The sequence below is a fragment of the Accipiter gentilis genome, chromosome W (genome assembly GCF_929443795.1).
Source record: "Accipiter gentilis chromosome W, bAccGen1.1, whole genome shotgun sequence".
NCBI classification, from domain to species: domain Eukaryota; kingdom Metazoa; phylum Chordata; class Aves; order Accipitriformes; family Accipitridae; genus Astur; species Astur gentilis.
Window position 1 is genome coordinate 13266235 of NC_064918.1, and position 17460 is coordinate 13283694.

A 17460-nucleotide genomic window follows, 5' to 3' on the forward strand; every position below is an offset into this window, starting at 1 on the left:
CAACAACGTCATTCTTGGGACAGGTTTGGCTTGGCAAATACAAGCAAGCCTAAGTGGCCTACAAAAGACAGGGAAAACATGGCTACGGTTCAACTTCTCAGGGTGTATTACTGCAAATTCATATTCTGTTTGGGTGGTAAAATCTTGCGGAATGACAGATTTGTCCAGTTTAAACTGTTACTGCTTCCAGTTGTGCATCTCACCTTTCTCCATGAGCTACAGCCCCTTATATGGCAACAGAGAGAACTGGTCATGTGGTCTGTGCCTTAGCTGCGCTGTTTTGGAGTTGCAGTTGCTTATCCCATCACCAAACAGTTGCTGTTGCTACCAGCTGAATCCTTTGTTATAAAGGCAGTGATTTTTAAATCTGTCTAGGGTTGCAGAGAAAGTTTTACATATAGACTGTTCAGAAAGCAAAAGTGGCAATAACCCTTCCAAATCATCATTTGTACAGAATGTCCTAGTCCTAACCTAATATGCAACAATATCTTAAGACTTACATGCAATTATCTAGTCACTAGTCATGTAGTCATTTTTATTAGACATATGTATCAGACACACATTATAATATGCATGTCTAATGCACGTTTTACAGAGAATGTTGCAAAATCAAGAATAGCAAAGTCATTTTGGGAGAGATGATGTTCAGTCAAAAACCACAGATGTTGTCTAAGCAGCAACAAGACAGTAGGGCTGTTGTTACATTGTCACTGGGATTATCATGAGTATAAAGAACATGCTGTTACACAAAAAAATATTGTTAGTTATGAGAAACAAAACAGCCTGTAATTGTCTAAGCATGCAAATGCAACTTCTTCAGCTCTTTTTCAAACTATAAATTCCTTATTAAACAAAAAGCAAAACCCAAGAAGAGTGCCAGCATGACAAAAGGAAACTTCATTATAAATTTCACAAAGACAAATGAAATTCCATAAATACAGGAATAAACCATTAAAACTAAGGTTACCCTTTCATACACATTCCACTCAATAAATATATAACAAATATGCTGCCAGTATTTTCAAAGGTTTAACATGCTTCTTGTTCCTGTATGGAGTGTTGGAGGGTTTCCCTCCTTCCTTAAAGTTGTCTACATCAGTAAGAGTGTCCTGGTTTTGGCTAGATAGAGTTAACTGTCTTCCTAGTAGCTGGTACAGTGCTATGTTTTGAGTTCAGTATGTGAAGAATGTTGATAACAGTGATCTTTTCAGTTGTTGCTAAGTAATGTTTAGACTAAAGTCAAGGATTTTTCAGCTTCTCATGCCCAGCCAGCAAGAAGGCTGGAGGGGCACAAGAAGTTGGTACAGGACACAGCCAGGGGAGCTGACCCAAACTGGCCAACAGTGTATTCCATACCATGTGACATCACATCTAGTATATAAACTGGGGGGAGTGGGGGTGGGGGGATCGCTGCTCAGGGACTAGCTGGGTGTCAATCGGCGGGTGGTAAGCAATTGCCCTGCACGTCATTTGTACATTCCAATCCTTTTATTATTGCTGTTGTCATTTTATTAGTGTTATCATTATCATTATTAGTTTCTTCATTTTATATTCTATTAAACCGTTCTTATCTCAACCCACAGGTTTTATTTCTTTTCCCGATTTTCTCCCCCATCCCACTGGGTGGGGGGGAAGTGAGTGAGCGGCTGCGTGGTGCTTAGTTGCTAGCTGGGGTTAAACCACAACAAAGAGAAATAGGACTTAAAGCCAGCTTTCTCTAGCCCCAATGAGGAAGAACAAGTACAGAACTATTTGCCATGCTCAAAACCAAGCTATCTTTTAGTTGGAACAACTTGATCTTTGTTTTTTTTTTTTTCTGTGTGCTTGTTGTCTTTTTCTTTCATTGGAAGAATTATGCTCTGTGTGCAGTTTGGCTTTGTTTTAGAAAGTTCACATGAGGCTGTGGTTTAATTGAAATAACAGTGGGGTTTTGGGTTTTTTTTGTGGGTGTTTTTTGGGGTTTTTTTTTAGAAAACAGAAATGCAGCAGAGTTGACTCTATAAGCATTCTCAAACTAGTAATGTGGTGAATAATTAATAATTTTTAACAAGCTCTGCAACTTTTAGGGTGGCTACAGCACTGTTCAAATGTCCTGTTAGCCTGTTTCCCCAAGAAAGTAAGGCTTATATAATCCCTTTGTCCATTTCCTTGACCCCTTCCTGTGGGGAGAGATTTGAAGGAATCAGACAGGATGGCGGGTACTGCTCCGTTGTTAGAAAGAGATGTGCTGGAACTTGTAGGCTATAAACCTTGGGAGGCCTGATAAGGGGAATAGAGAGGCGCCGAGGTGGTGGAGAATTACTGACCTATGAGTCATGTTCGATAAGGTGCTGGAACTTAGAGTCTTTTGCAAAAATAGCTTAGTTGCTGACAGTCCAATTGTTAAAGTTAAGTAGCTACCAATTAGCGTGCTGATAAGAACTTTGAAGCATAATAATCAATCAGTTAAAAAAATGTGTCTTCCAATTTTCTATATAAACGAGTGTTATATGCAATAAAATGGACCCTCTGCTTGCATCAAGCTGTGTCCCGTCTCTCAATCGCGGCAAATTGGTGACCCTGACGTGATTCCAGGGTCCAGGAACCGCCTATCTGTGTGGCATGCTGCGAGTCCCACAGAACGTTGAATGAGCTGCTGAAAGGAAGCAGGAGCCGGCCGGCCTGAAATCCCTCCGGAGTAGAGAGGTGAGCTGTGGGAAACATGGGGAATCAAGCGTCTTCCCTGGAAAGAGATGTATATGAGCTTATGAAAGCTCTTCTTCAAAAGCATGGGAAAGTTATCTCCGGGCATGATCTTAAAGCCATGCTTAAATGGGTACAAATGAAGATATCTGCTGTAACTGCTTCTAGTATCTTTATGCGGGAACTTTGGGATGATGTGGGGGTGAAGTTGTGGGAATCTGCCACATCGGGGGATGTAGAAGCACAGCGTATGCTTCTGTGGTGGAGGATCATTTTTCAAACCCTAAAAGCTCAAGAGGAGAGTGATAATGGCGACGTAAAGACTAAAGGGAATACCCCCATGGTCCCTTCTCTGCCTTCGGAAAATCAAAGCTGCCGAGGATCCCCAGAGGCCGGCGCCACAAATTATCCTCCGGAGGAGGACCCCTTTGATCCAGGGCCGGTAAACCCCGAAAAGGAGACAGACCTATATCCCCCTGACCCACACGACGTGTGGGCTAATATAAGACACCAAGCCTTAAAGGAAGGGGATCTCGAGATTGCCAAAATGATAGTTGCCCCTGTAATTTATCAAGGCCGGGGGGCACAATGGGAAGCCTTATCCTTTCCCGTAATTAAGGAACTGCACTGTACTGTCACGGAGCACAGGCTTTCCTCTCCTTATTTCGTGAGCCTGTTATCTTCTGGTTTTGATACTTATGTTATGACTCCTCATGATTTAAAGTCTCTAGAAAAATTACTGTTAACTCCGATTCAGCTTATGCTGTGGGAGTCACATTGGAGGGGGGGGCTCCAGGCACTTCTTCTCACGTTTATGGGTAATGCTAATCAAGTTGTGGCTGCATTAACCATAGAACATCTTACCGGCACCGGTCAGCACACTGATCCGATAGCCCAGGCACGGGATATCCCTCGGGAGGCTCTTGAAGCGGTCCGTGAAGAAGCAAAAAAGGCTTTTTTTAAGGTCCCTGACACGCAAAAGCCACAGAAAGCTTTTACAACTATTACTCAAGGACCCTGAGAGCCCTATATGCAATTTATTGATAGATTAAAACAGGCTCTGGAGCGTCAGATAGACAATGCAGAAGCGCGAGAAATTTTGTTGTTGAAACTGGCTGTAGAAAATGCTAATGTGGATTGTAAAAAGCTCCTGAAATCCTTCCCTAAACCAAATCCTACACTGATTGAAATGGTGGAAGCTTGTAATAGAATTGGCACTGTGGATCATAAATTTGAGGCCATGGCTGCTGCCTTTGCAGCCATGCGCGGTCCGTCACATTTGGGGAATTGCTACGGCTGTGGTAAACCAGGGCATTTAAAAAAGAACTGCCTGTCTATGAATACGGAAGCCAGGCACCAAGCCCCTGGGGTTTGCCCTAGATGCCGAAAAGGGCGTCATTATGCTAATCAATGTCGGTCTAAGTATGATTTTCAGGGTCAACTGATACAGGGAAACTGGTCGCAGAGCGTGGGGCAGCGACGCGCGCAGACACAAGTACTGCAGCCAACATCTCAACCCCCACAGAGTGAAGCAGCAGTGCCTCAAGTCTCCGTCCAGCAACAGCCGGGAGTGCCGGACTGGACCTGGCAACCGCCCACACAGTAACGTTACTTGACTGTTCAGTTCACTTGCTGTCGACAAATATTTCGGGACCCTTGCCCCCCAAAACACAAGCGCTGTTGTTAGGAAGATCATCTACCACATTGTCGGGGCTTTTTGTGTTACCAGGGGTCATTGATTCTGATAGTACTGATGAAATTAAAATTATGGCTTGGACTCCGTTTCCTCCCTGCATGATACCTAAAAGTAGTCGTGTAGCACAATTAATATTGATTCCTGCGGGGATGAACTCCCCCATTCCTAGTTAATCTCAAAGGTGGGGAGGGTTTGGGTCTACAGGGGACCCACAAATTCTATGGGTGCAATCTATTTCTCAGAACCGACCTGTATGTCAATGTACCCTTATCCGCAGAGGGCAACAAGTAGTACTAAATGGAATTTTTGATATTGGAGCCGATGTCACAGTAATATCTCTGGCTAAGTGGCCTCCACAATGGCCTCTGGCTAATGCTTCCCAAGCATTGGCTGGAATTGGAGGAACTGGTAACAGCCGCCAAAGTGTGGAATTAATCCAAATCCAAGGTCCAGAGGGGCATATAGCCTCTGTTAAACCTTTTGTGTTACCCGTCCCTATGATTCTATGGGGGCGTGATGTGCTGTCCCAGTGGGGAATGTCCATTCGGACACATTTTTAGAAGGGGTCATTGAAGCGCACGACACCCTTAAATTGACATGGAAGACCAATACCCCTATTTGGGTAGATCAATGGCTCCTACCACTGGAAAAGCTTCGCACCCTCCAAGAATTAGTTATAGAACAGTTAACAAAAGGGCATATTGTGCCTTCTACCAGTCCTTGGAACTCACCTATCTTTGTTATTAAAAAACATACCGGCAAGTGGCGCTTGTTCCACGACCTCAGAAAAATTAATGACGCTATGGAAGACATGGGAGCCCTCCAACCAGGACTCCCGTCCCCAACTATGATTCCTTGAAATTGGTATTTGACTGTTATCGATCTCAAAGATTGCTTTTTTAATATCCCACTACACTCTGAGGATGCTCCTAAATTTGCCTTTTCAGTTCCAAGCGTCAATATGCAAGCTCCGTTGCAAAGGTACCAGTGGGTTGTGCTGCCACAAGGAATGAAGAATAGTCCTACAATTCGTCAATGGTATGTAGCTAAAGTACTGAGTCCGGTTAGGATTGCAATGCCTAGTGTCTGGTTATATCATTATATGGATGACATCTTGGTGGCCGCACAACATCACCAGGTCATGGAGGAAGCTGTAGCCCTTGTCATGGCTGCCGTCAACTCGGCAGGCCTCTGTATTGTGCTGGAAAAAATTCAAAAAATACCACCATGGAAGTACTTAGGTTGGCACATCAGGGCTCAAACTATAGTTCCTCAACCCTTACAGATACAGACAAACATTAGAAACTTGCATGATGTACAGAAATTATTGGGAACAATCAATTGGGTCCGACCGCTGTTGGGAATTTCTAATGCAGACTTAAGTCCTTTATTTGAACTGCTTAAAGGGGATACTGACTTACGTTCCCCCCGCAGTCTTAGCTCTGAGGCTGTTGACTCTTTGCAAAGGGTTGCCACAGCGATTGCCAACAGGCAAGCTCACCAGTGGGCCCCTGAATTACCCTTTTATCTCATCATTTTAAACCCCGCTCGACAGCCTCATGCACTGATTTTTCAATGGGATCCTCAGAAGTCAGACCCACTGTTAATTATTGAATGGATTTTTTTGCCAAATCAATCTACAAAAAACATTTTGACACAGCATGAGATGCTTGCTTCTTTGATAATTAAAGCCCGACAACGCTTACTAACATTATCAGGAATAGACTTTACTTGTATCTGCCTACCTGTGACAAACATGTATTTACAATGGCTTTATCAGCAGTCAGACGTTTTTAGTATGGCATTGGCAGACTATATGGGTCAACTCACATCCCACCCACCTCCGCATAAGCTGCTTAACGCCAATGTTCACTTGATATCCAGGCCAAAAAAAAGTGACCAGCCATTGCAAGTCCTTACTGTATTTATAGATGGGTCTGGGAAATCACACAAATCAGTCATCTTGTGGTGGGACGACCACCACGGATGATGGGACTCAGACATAGAGACCGTTCCTGGTTCTCCCCAGATAGTGGAACTGACTGCAGTTGTTCGGGTTTTTCGGAGGTGGTCCACACCCCTTAACCTTATCACTGATTCAGCTTATGTTGCAGGGATTGTTGAGCGAGCTGAAGCATCTGTATTACGTAATATCTCACATTCCGAACTGTTTGTTTTATTACAAGAACTTATCTTTCTTTTGGATTCTCACCCTCACCCCTATTTTGTTATGCATGTCAGATCGCATACTTCTTTGCCTGGTTTTATTGCAGAAGGGAACCGATGAGCAGATTTGCTGACGCTACCAGTACAAGTATTGCCGGATCGCATAGCACAAGCTAAACTCAGCCATTCCTTTTTTCACCAGAATGCTGGAGGTCTCAAATGACAGTTTGGGCTTACTTCCCAACAAGCGTCTGATATTATCGCCGTGTGTCCTGACTGCCAAAGGCATTCTTTCCCATCGATAGCAGGAGGGGTTAATCCTAGAGGTCTACAAAGCTTACAACAATGGCAAACAGACGTTACACATTATCCGGAATTTGGTAAATTGAAATATATTCATTCTTCTATTGACACCTTTTCAGGCGCTTTGTTTTCTTCTTGCCACACAGGAGAGAAGGCGCGTGACGTCCGTAAACATTTAACACATGACTTTGCCACCTTGGGCATACCCTCACAAATAAAAATGGACAATGGCCCTGCATATGTCTCAACAGCAACGAAAGCCTTTCTTGACTCCTGGGGTGTGACTCACATTACTGGCATCCCTCATTCCCCTACAAGTCAATCTCTAATTGAACGTTCTCACCAGTCTTTGAAGTGCCTACTACAACAACAAAAAGGGGGAATAGGGACTGCCACCCCTGAGGAACGATTACAAAAAGCTTTGTATGTTTTTAACTTCTTGGATTGTTCTTTGCTAGATAATAATCCTCCGATAGTTCGACATTTGAATGCGAATACTTCACTCGAGACACGAGTTAAAGCCCCAGTGTTGGTTCTCGACCCAGAAACAGGTAAAATAATGGGACCATATCCCCTTGTCACGTGGGGAAGAGGTTATGCTTGTGTCTCCACAGAGAAAGGCCCGAGGTGGATTCCAGCAAAGAACGTGCGTCCATTCCGTGAATCCCTGCCTCGAGCGCCCGACAAGCCCGGCAGGGACTCTGCTCAACCCCCAGATCGCCCTCCTGAACAACCAATCCCTGACCTTCTTGAGGCTACGGAGTACACCTACGGAAATTCATAGACTGGGGATTGTTAAATGAGCCAAAGCAAAGAAATCTTTAAAATAATATCTATTTTTTCTAGCACTAATGACAATAGCGCAAGGCTATTCATCTCTCTCATTTCCCCCTGCACTCCCTAAGGTCAATGTATGGGTCACGCTAGCAAATATAACTGGACAAGACACTTTGTGTCTTGCCACCGCCTCACCTAATAACCCCTTTTCTACATGCCTCGTAGGTCTGCCGCTAGATAAGTGGCCAATACCTGAAAGTGTAAAACATGCTTTTCCAGCTCTGTCACAAAATTTGATGAACGAGTGGGATGCATGGGTCTCCTTTCTCCCACAGGCTACTCTGGAACCACAAGAAATTGAGCTTCTTGGATCAGTAAAAATGGATTTTTGTGTTAAGTTTAACTATACAGGAAAAAATCGGTCTAAAGCATGGGATGTCTTTCCTGCCCATCCAATTTTTAAAAATGCTAGTGCTTGGTGTAATTATACAGCAACAAACCTGTCTAAATCTAGCAATACTCCCCTTTTGTTACCGTTGGGGATATTCTTTATTTGTGGAGATAGAGCATGGCCCATTATCCCTTCTCATATAAAGGGAGGTCCATGTAGCCTCGGACGCCTCTCTGTCCTAACTCCTAATACATCTATGATTTTACAACATCATTTATCCCACAGGGCAAAGCGCAGCATCCATGCATATACCCCCGACTGTGACGATAATACAGAATTTTGGTCTTTGAGTCAGCGCTTTGTTGCTTCTTTTTTGTTACCAGGAGCCACCGCTGGAAAAGCATTAGCAACATTAGATAAGCTTGGCTGCTGGCTTGCTAAACAGATGAATGCCACTAGCAATGCATTGTCTGGCCTTTTGTTAGATGTGGATAGTGTTCACCATGCTACATTACAAAATAGAGCTGCTATAGATTTCTTGCTTTTAGCACAAGGTCACGGCTGTGAAGATTTTGAAGGTATGTGTTGTATGAATCTCTCCGACCACTCAGAATCGATTCATGCTAGTATTCAACAACTTAAAAAAGGAGTCTCTAAACTCCGACAAGATGATAGTTGGGATTGGTTAGACAAACTTTTTGGAGGATGGGGGCTATCAGGGTGGTTAAGAAGCTTAGTACAGACTATTGTTTATGCTTTAGCCGTCTTTATTCTCTTATTGCTTTTTTTACCCTGCATGTTACAATGTTTGCAACGACTGATAGAGCGCTCCATGAAAAAGATTCTTTTTGTGCAACAGGAAGGGGGAGATGTGGGGAGAGATTTGAAGGAATCAGACAGGATGGCGGGTACTGCTCCGTTGTTAGAAAGAGATGTGCTGGAACTTGTAGGCTATAAACCTTGGGAGGCCTGATAAGGGGAATAGAGAGGCGCCGAGGTGGTGGAGAATTACTGACCTATGAGTCATGTTCGATAAGGTGCTGGAACTTAGAGTCTTTTGCAAAAATAGCTTAGTTGCTGACAGTCCAATTGTTAAAGTTAAGTAGCTACCAATTAGCGCGCTGATAAGAACTTTGAAGCATAATAATCAATCAGTTAAAAAAATGTGTCTTCCAATTTTCTATATAAACGAGTGTTATATGCAATAAAACGGACCCTCTGCTTGCATCAAGCTGTGTCCTGTCTCTCAATCACGGCAGTTCAAATGTCCTGTTAGCCTGTTTCCCCAAGAAAGTAAGGCTTATATAATCCCTTTGTCCATTTCCTTGACCCCTTCCCAAATAATTTCTGAGACCATCAGACAAATTTCAAACAAATCGGATACAGTAGAAGTCTGAAAGGTACTGACTTCCTACAGAAAAGAACTGCACAGCTGCAGCCCAGAAGCCATGGCTCCTGAAGCAATCTACTTGGCTTGCCTGCAGATGGGGCAGCTAGGAGGTACATGCTGTGACCAGACAGTTATCAGTCAGCAAAGAGGAAGCTTCTGCCAGTGCTTGCACATGTCCAGCCTGTCAGATGGGGGAGAGTCAGCAAAGACTGGCAAGAACTGCAGGATGGAGGGGAATGTAAGAGCTGCAACTGCTGGTGTTCAGACAATGGATTATTCAGAAAACTACATGTAAATAACCACAAGTTAAATAACTGAATGATAGTAAAGCCTAATGAAAATGCTCACATTCCATCTTGAATGCCAACATTAGGCCTCTTTTTTGTCTTTAAAAGTGTGAAAAATGTCCAGAATATGAAAAATGATCCAACTGATTAATGCTTCATCCTGTATCACCTATCCTAATGTTAGGTGGAAGAAAACGAAAAGCATCATCCTAGAATATAAGAATGCTTCTGGAAAAGATACTGGCAATCTATATAAAAATTAAATATTCTGCTCTTAGAAAAGGTGCAAACTAAAAATGAACTGGTATATTACACAGGCTAGTTAATTAGATGACTACAGTACCTGAATTATTTTATCTCCAGGCTGCAACAACTTAGACGCTGGTCCTTCTGGTTGCACTCTGGTTACAAATATACCCTTGAAAAACAGAAGTGGAAGACTTTTTTAACAACTTATTTCATAAATATTGTGGTAGCATGAAACAGATGCAATTCAAAACATCTCAGTTTTCCATCCCAAGTAGAAGAGAATGCGATATTATTCTACAGATCTACTGGCTTGTGTGACTGCCTTCCTTTTCTGATGTTAAATCCAGGAGAATTGCCTTTAAAAGAATATTGAAGGGCAAATTCTGATCTGCCTTTGTTTAATTTGGCAGATGTACATGTCAAGATGAATTATCAACCACCAGAAATAAGGCTGTAGGCTAAATCATGTTCTCTTTTAAGAGGCTTCCTAATTGTAAACTCCATAATTCACTATCTCAAATCTGTTGACTCATATCTAGAACAGTGCAAGAAACAGTCAGTCAGAATAATCTTCTGTGTTTTCATGTGACCACAGTGGTTGCCTATCACCTTGATTTTACATAATAATTTGTCCTCAATTTTCTCACATCAAGCCCTGGAATTTAGTGGCTTGGGTTTGGGGGATATACATATTTCTTTAATTTGGTAAAAACTAGAAAAAAAAATTAATCAGAATGATGTTAAGATGCATTAGTATAAAATACTCACATCATCTTCAGGTCTGAATGGATTTCCTCTACCATCAACTCCTCCTGATATACTAAATCCAAGTTCTGGATCCTTGTCAATTCTGACTCGAATCTAAATAGTTACAACCGAAGTTAGAACTGGCTGAAAAATTGCATCCAAAACTTTTAAAAAGAAAAAACCCTCAAAACCCCCCCATTTATCACAATTCAAGAGAGTATTATATCTCATAATATTAATTCAGAACAAGATTCCAATACAACAGCATCTTGTATCATTGTACACAAGTTTTACTCCAATATTGCTGATTATAATCACAGTAGTCCATGTAGGCTTTAAATTCAGAGATATTTAGATATTGTGTAAATGAATTTAATGCGCCCAGCATATGAAAGAACTTGTTCTTCCTATTTCTTTGCTACTTCTAGCTGAATTTTAATAATCAAACCTAGTTCCTACTTTCACATTAAGTTCTACATAGCCAACACTGTCTCCCTTTTCTCTTGCCAGAAGAGTTGACTAGAAAACTTATTTTACACAAAAAGTGGATGTTCTCATTCTAGCACATAGCTCTTGGTATTTTCTCAAAAAACATAACAATACAGAGGAAACATCCTATGTCCAAGAACAGAAAGTTGCCATTAAATTGTAGAATTTCTTACCCACATCTGTTTATCATAAATAATTATCAGGCATGCATCAGATGCTTACACTTTTTTTTATCCTGGTTTTTGTTTAGGGCTGTACACTTCTACATTTGCAGGTTTTTGAACCATTCTGGATAGCAATGAATAGATGCAAAGTACTCTAAGTTGTACTGCTACTTTGTATTTTTTTCAGTTACTACATCAAAAATTAGTTGATGATCAATAAATGTAGTCAAGAAATAAATTTCTATCTCAGTATAAAGATGCAAGCATAAGTTTCTGGTACATTCTGTTAAGAAACTACCACATTTCTCTTTAAAAATGTTCACATTAAAAGGAAAGAGAGCTCAAAACTAGAAGGAATATGTGATTTCAGTAGAACTGCACTGAGATAACATTGTCTTCTGCTGGAGATAAATTCCTATATGATTTCTGTCACCATCTACAGAGAAACAGTAATAAACAAAAACAATATAACAATTCATTGCCACTGACAGACAGATGTTATATATTCAAGTTAGATTTTATCCTTACCTCTTGCTTTGCCAATTTGTGGCTTTGTCTGGGGGAACACTGAGACTGGGTACAGGGAGGTTGGTGGGCAACTTTCAACATCAGATAGTCAATTAATTGTTCTCTAGATGGATGTCTTGCTACTGACGATTGAGGAGGGAGATGATGGACTTGGCTGTAGTTTGCCTGAGGTCTTTGAGGCTGGCACATTTGTCCATTTGTCAAAGGTATCTGAATAAAACATACTCAATGTCATACATTTTATAAGCAGCAATCCTCAGTTCCTCCTTTATTATTTCAATATTTCTCATGCTTGACTGCTTTTACTTCTAGGAATATTACTAAAACTACTCTTCTGGATCATGTACAGTTGCACTCAATTTTCATTATATTCATCAGCTCTGACCTCCTGAGAAAAAAAATCTGAAAACCAAAAACTTACTTTGAGTGCTAATCTACTAGAACAGACCAGACAAGGTCTTTGCTTTTAGCACTTGCTTCACTGAGTTATCTCAATCATTATTTTCTGGCAGTGCCACTGACAGTATTGACACTTGGTTGATATCATTATTAATTTCATTAGTATGAAATTACTTAAGTTATAAAAAGAAAATTGATTGCTGCATCATAATAACTTACAAGCATCCATTTAGTTTCATTGTAGTAAGTCCTGCCCATATAGATGGTCCTTAGAGATGAATACAGAATGTCTCCTACAAATTCTAGTTTATCATCAGAATTTCATCACAACAGATTTCAAGTTTGTTCTTTAAAAGGTTTAATCAGCTTCAATTTGCTTTTCGGAAATCATCTGCCATATTCCAATTTCTACTTGCAATTATGTCTTTTGATGCAAATTTCTTCTTCCAAAGTCCCTGCTGAAGAAAAATGAAAACTATCCCCCTTCATATAGGTAACTATTTTGTCTTCCAAAAAGAGGATGCTGTTTCAGTTGCGCCACCTTCAATACCTGGGTGAAAGTCAAATCCTGTTTTACATTTTAAAGAAGCCCCACAGTTCCAACAGCATATGTTTCTACAAATAATAATAAATATATCCTATCCATGGTGTCATGTAGATAATCACCTGCACAGCCATTTTCTTCATGCTGTCCAGAGGAATATCTTTGAGAATAAGCATGGCAGATGAGTAATTCTGTCCTAAAATGAATACCTCATCCTGGCATTGGTCTCCTGGAGGAGGAGCCTGGGGATGCTTTAAACAGAATGAAGCAGTAAAGAAGAATGTCTTCATATTATTCAAATTAAAAAATTCTCATAAGAAGCCCAGAATAAAAAATTTTAAGGGCTTTATCGTTCTTTATCTTTTTTGACTAGCTAGTACATTGTTTATGTAGAAAAATCGTACTAGCCAATACACCACACCCATAAAATATTGCTGGATATTTACAAAAACTAGCAACTGCAGAGGTGTCTTTGATCACCAACACATTGATAAGAAAAGTCAACAAATGCTAAAGACTGTCTATTCAAGGATTCACATGGTTAAAAGAAGTCTTCTGTTGACTTTATCCTGCTCACTATGGATACCATAACATCACTCAGGATGCTCAGAGTTAAGGAGTCATTTCCTCATGTTTTCTTACAAACTAAAATATTAATTTCTTTGAATGCCTAAAGTATCTTACAGTACAGTTTACATCATTGGAATTTGTTTGGGGGAGGAAAAAGCAAAATAAAATAACCTAGGTTAAATTTAGAATGGTAATCTTTTGTTCACATATGTACAATGAAACCAGACAGTTTTACATATGTTCAATCATCTATAAAAGCCAATTAGAAAACTCAACTTCATGACATTAAATTGAAAAGCCTTGCAATAAGGTTAAAGCATATGAAGTGAAGGCAAAGTATTTGATTTAATGCCTAAAAAAAAAATCCAGCACATAAATTATATCCTTTTTATTGAAAGCATTGTCCATATATAAAAGGTTAACTCTATCAATTTAAGGACAGCTCTCTCAGTTTATTCTTTCTCCTTCTATATATTGCAATAGCCTCCTGTAGGTACTCACTCAAACAATGTGCACACCAGAACCTCTTCTGTCTGCAACAATCAAGGCAACACTACCCTGGCTGCCATGCAGAACCCTAGAGCTGCCATAGTGAAAGCTGCTAACTGCAGCATAATTGGAATTAAAGGACCTAGACAACATGCTCTGAATAAAGAGGGGACAGATTTAACAGAGATTAGTGCAGCATGCATAAACCACAAGACATGTTATACATAGACTATACAAACATATTCCATTGTCATGCAAGATAAAAAACATGCAAGAACAGTGCCACTGTGATGTATAAAACAACTCAGTGACCCCTATTTACTTTTATTTACTGTAAATCAGCATGCAATCAGCAATTTGCATGCAGAATTACATGTAAATAAAGTAATTCAAACATTTGTGTATCTGGAAAAACAACAAAGGTGCACAGCTTGTCAAAATATCTAGGTTCTCATTAAATTCACAATATATAAAATATGTTGTAGGAAGAGAAGCTGGCAGTCAAGATACACACCTGTGGAAAACCATCTAATTACCAGTTATTATTTTGTCTCATTTTCCCCCCCCCTATTACTGGTATAGTACAAATAAAAATTTACACAGAGATTTGACTGTTTGACTGGGTTTTCTTGCTATTGCAATGCTGTCAACATCCACAATGCATTCTGATAACACTTCATTCAGGAATGTGAACAAGCCTCATTTAAAGAAAAAGAGGCTGGTAAGAAACCTTAGAGTCCATCCCTGTGCCACTGTAGGCAATCAAACAGGTAACATGAACTCAAGGACAGAAGTGATAGTGGTTTGGTTTTGAGCTTCATTACCTTGCAAACCTGACCTCTGCAATATTGGCAAGGGTAATAGAAAGAAAGCAGTAGACGTTACCATCTTGCCACCATGGACTTTTGTAGCTATAAGAACAAAACAAAATAAAAAGACTGCACAAAAGAAGAAAAGGAAAATCCCCCATGTGCCACCTGAGAAATGAAACAAACCTATCTTAAAAAAGTGACAAAGACCCATGAAAAAATATGATCCTAGTAAAAGATATACCACAGAGCATCAAACCCCAGCAAATCCAAAGTTGTGGGTATTTTTTAAAGTTTCTTATTTTTCCAAGTAAAAAAAAGTTCAAAATATATAGCATTTGACTGAGATACTGCAACAACTCTTACATGAATAAATAAATTTTGGTGTTTGTCTGTTGACTACACATACTAATCTGATTTTGAAAATAGTCACTAATTCTCAGGCAGACATTTGCTCTTTCATACTAGCTTTATCTTGTGAAACTAAAACTAGTTTAATAATCAAAGTCATATGCCTCTGCATATTCATACTCCCCAGATAATCTGGTAGCACAGTCATTTGAAACTCCCTTGGAAAATAGTATTTACTGACAATACTTGGCTTTTCTTGGCCAAGGCTCTTGGATAATCTCACTCAGTGGCACAATGAGCTTTCTTCATGCTGCTCTTCTACACCTATCTTGTTCTCTAGTCAGTGTATTTTTCAAGCTTCCAGACAAAACTCCAGAAGCTTTTCCCCTCTTGGGAGGGGAAAATTGTACTCGGCGTTCAAGTCTCTCTTTACTAAATATTCTATCTGAGCCTACTGCTCCTCTAAGTTTCAGTCCAAACACGCAGATGAAACTGCTAAAGCCAGTTTTCCTTAGCTCCTTAGTGTCTCAAAGCATCTTCTTACAACTCTTCTCAAAATATTCTATATAATTAGCCAGGTGGCCTTTTCCCCACTTGTACAAGCAACCCCCTGAAGTCTCCTTACAGGAAGTTCCTCTCAGAGGCTCCTATATCTCTACATCTTCTGTAAATGGCAAAAAGACAAATAAAAATAGGAGGAATGCATGGTGAGACTAGAAAGTTATCTTCTGAAAGTGTCTCTAGCAGACCGTCTTACTATAAAGATCCCTAGATCCATTAGATTCACTCTTCTCTTAGAAGGACCCAAAGAGATGGTCAATAAATAGTGACAATCTAAGGTAGATCTGCAATAGGAGGTAGAACTTTCCTACAATTTGTAGAGGCACAAACTTGTCCATCAGGAATTAAGACTTCAGTTAACGGAGTTTAGTGAGCTTCAAGGTGATTACATAGCCTGAGAGGAGTTTTATTCAAGAGTTTATAAAATCTCCTTTCTTGGTAGAGACTTTTTCCAAAGTACAAAACCTGATTGTGCAATTGATGTAGGAAAGACATGAAAAGTACTGCAAACACCATTTTTCTCCTTCTCTACATTGGGCACAGTGTCTCAACACTAAATTAGAAGGAACCCACAAGTACAAACTGTACAGAACAAATACTATTTTAAATTATATGGAGTTGTAAGAAAGCTTTAGTTTAACACAAGAAGATATTCCCAGAGACAAATCTAGGAAGTATTCTTCCTCTACCTATTTTTAGGGAAGAGAGAAACTGAGGCATTTGGAGAGTGAATGGTATCCCTCTTAATTTTGCTTCTCAACATAAGCACGATGAAGGTTGTACATTTCCTAGGAAGATTTCTGAAGAATGCTGCATCAGAGAAGAGACTTCCAGAAATATGAATATGCAGATGCCACAAAAAATCCCCTGATTTTAATTCCAATTTATTAAAAGTAAATTAAATATGAAATAAATGTACGATCTAAACTTCAGATTAAATATGAATGTTAATTCCAAGTACCAACTGCATTCTCTACCTGAGTTGCTACAGTGTCTTAGGGCATAATGGCCTGCAAAATAATAATTCAGATATTAGAGGCTTGAGAAATCTCATTTCAGCTACTCTAAACTAATATACACTAACCAATATACATGCCATGTTCCATTATATTTTTGTGAAAGCTAAGTTTACTAAAAAGCTACAATATATCAAGAAAAAAACGGCTATGTATAAAGTAAAAAAGTATTTGGCGTATAAATCAGGATTTGTAGTCAAAATCAGCCTCTAAAGGAATCAGTTTAGATGCAGGCAGGTAGCAGCATAGTTTTGGGGTTTATTTACATTCTTTCTGAATGCTAAGAATCAGAACGTATTCTCTATTTTGCAGCTTACAAGAGAATTAACATTTTCAGATTTCAAAAGGGTGTTTTTCAGGAACTGAAGTACCTTAACACATTTACTTAGGTGCAAGACAATAGTGGAATTTACCTAGAAGAATTTCTATTGGATAATACTGTCGTAATTTTAAGACTGTCTGGAGTCTCTCATGGCAATCCATTAAATTTTGATATAGAAAAGAACTAATAAAATTCAAATATCTGCAGGGAACAAGACTCTACATTTTACTTATCTTAGAATAGCCTTAACTGGTAACTTAACTTCTAAGCTTAAGTATTAGCCTTTTTAAAAATTTATTTATTTTACAGTACTTGGAATCATTTGCCAGCTAAAGGGACATGAATAATCCTTTGAGGCTATATTAAATGTCTAGAAATACCTTCACTTCTCATTCCCACCTTGACTATCTAAAATTCTTTAGTTAAATTTGATTAGAAAAAGTTTGCTCAAAGTATTCTGGAACACTTGAAATGCTTAACATTGATGCTTAAAGCCTTTCTGAATAAAAGCACACAATCTAAAAAAACCT

The 17460-nt window shown here is 39.7% G+C and overlaps 2 protein-coding genes across 11 annotated transcripts in view; one reads left to right on the top strand and one right to left on the bottom strand.

The window, feature by feature from the left end:
- LOC126035315 (translation initiation factor IF-2-like) overlaps positions 1 to 17460 on the top strand; it is a 307625-nt gene that overhangs the window by 99345 nt on the left and 190820 nt on the right. The window lies entirely within an intron of this gene.
- LOC126035239 (erbin-like) overlaps positions 1 to 17460 on the bottom strand; it is a 171245-nt gene that overhangs the window by 5963 nt on the left and 147822 nt on the right. For 8 of the 10 annotated variants that reach the window (XM_049793514.1, XM_049793513.1, XM_049793508.1 and 5 more), the window contains 4 exons: positions 12935 to 13063; positions 11870 to 12079; positions 10710 to 10802; positions 10036 to 10110 (listed from right to left, as the gene is read on the bottom strand). In XM_049793514.1, coding sequence (XP_049649471.1) covers positions 10036 to 10110; positions 10710 to 10802; positions 11870 to 12079; positions 12935 to 13063 — 507 coding nt within the window. The remainder of the gene's footprint in view (positions 1 to 10035; positions 10111 to 10709; positions 10803 to 11869; positions 12080 to 12934; positions 13064 to 17460) is intronic. The other 2 variants (XM_049793512.1, XM_049793511.1) reach the window with 1 other exon arrangement.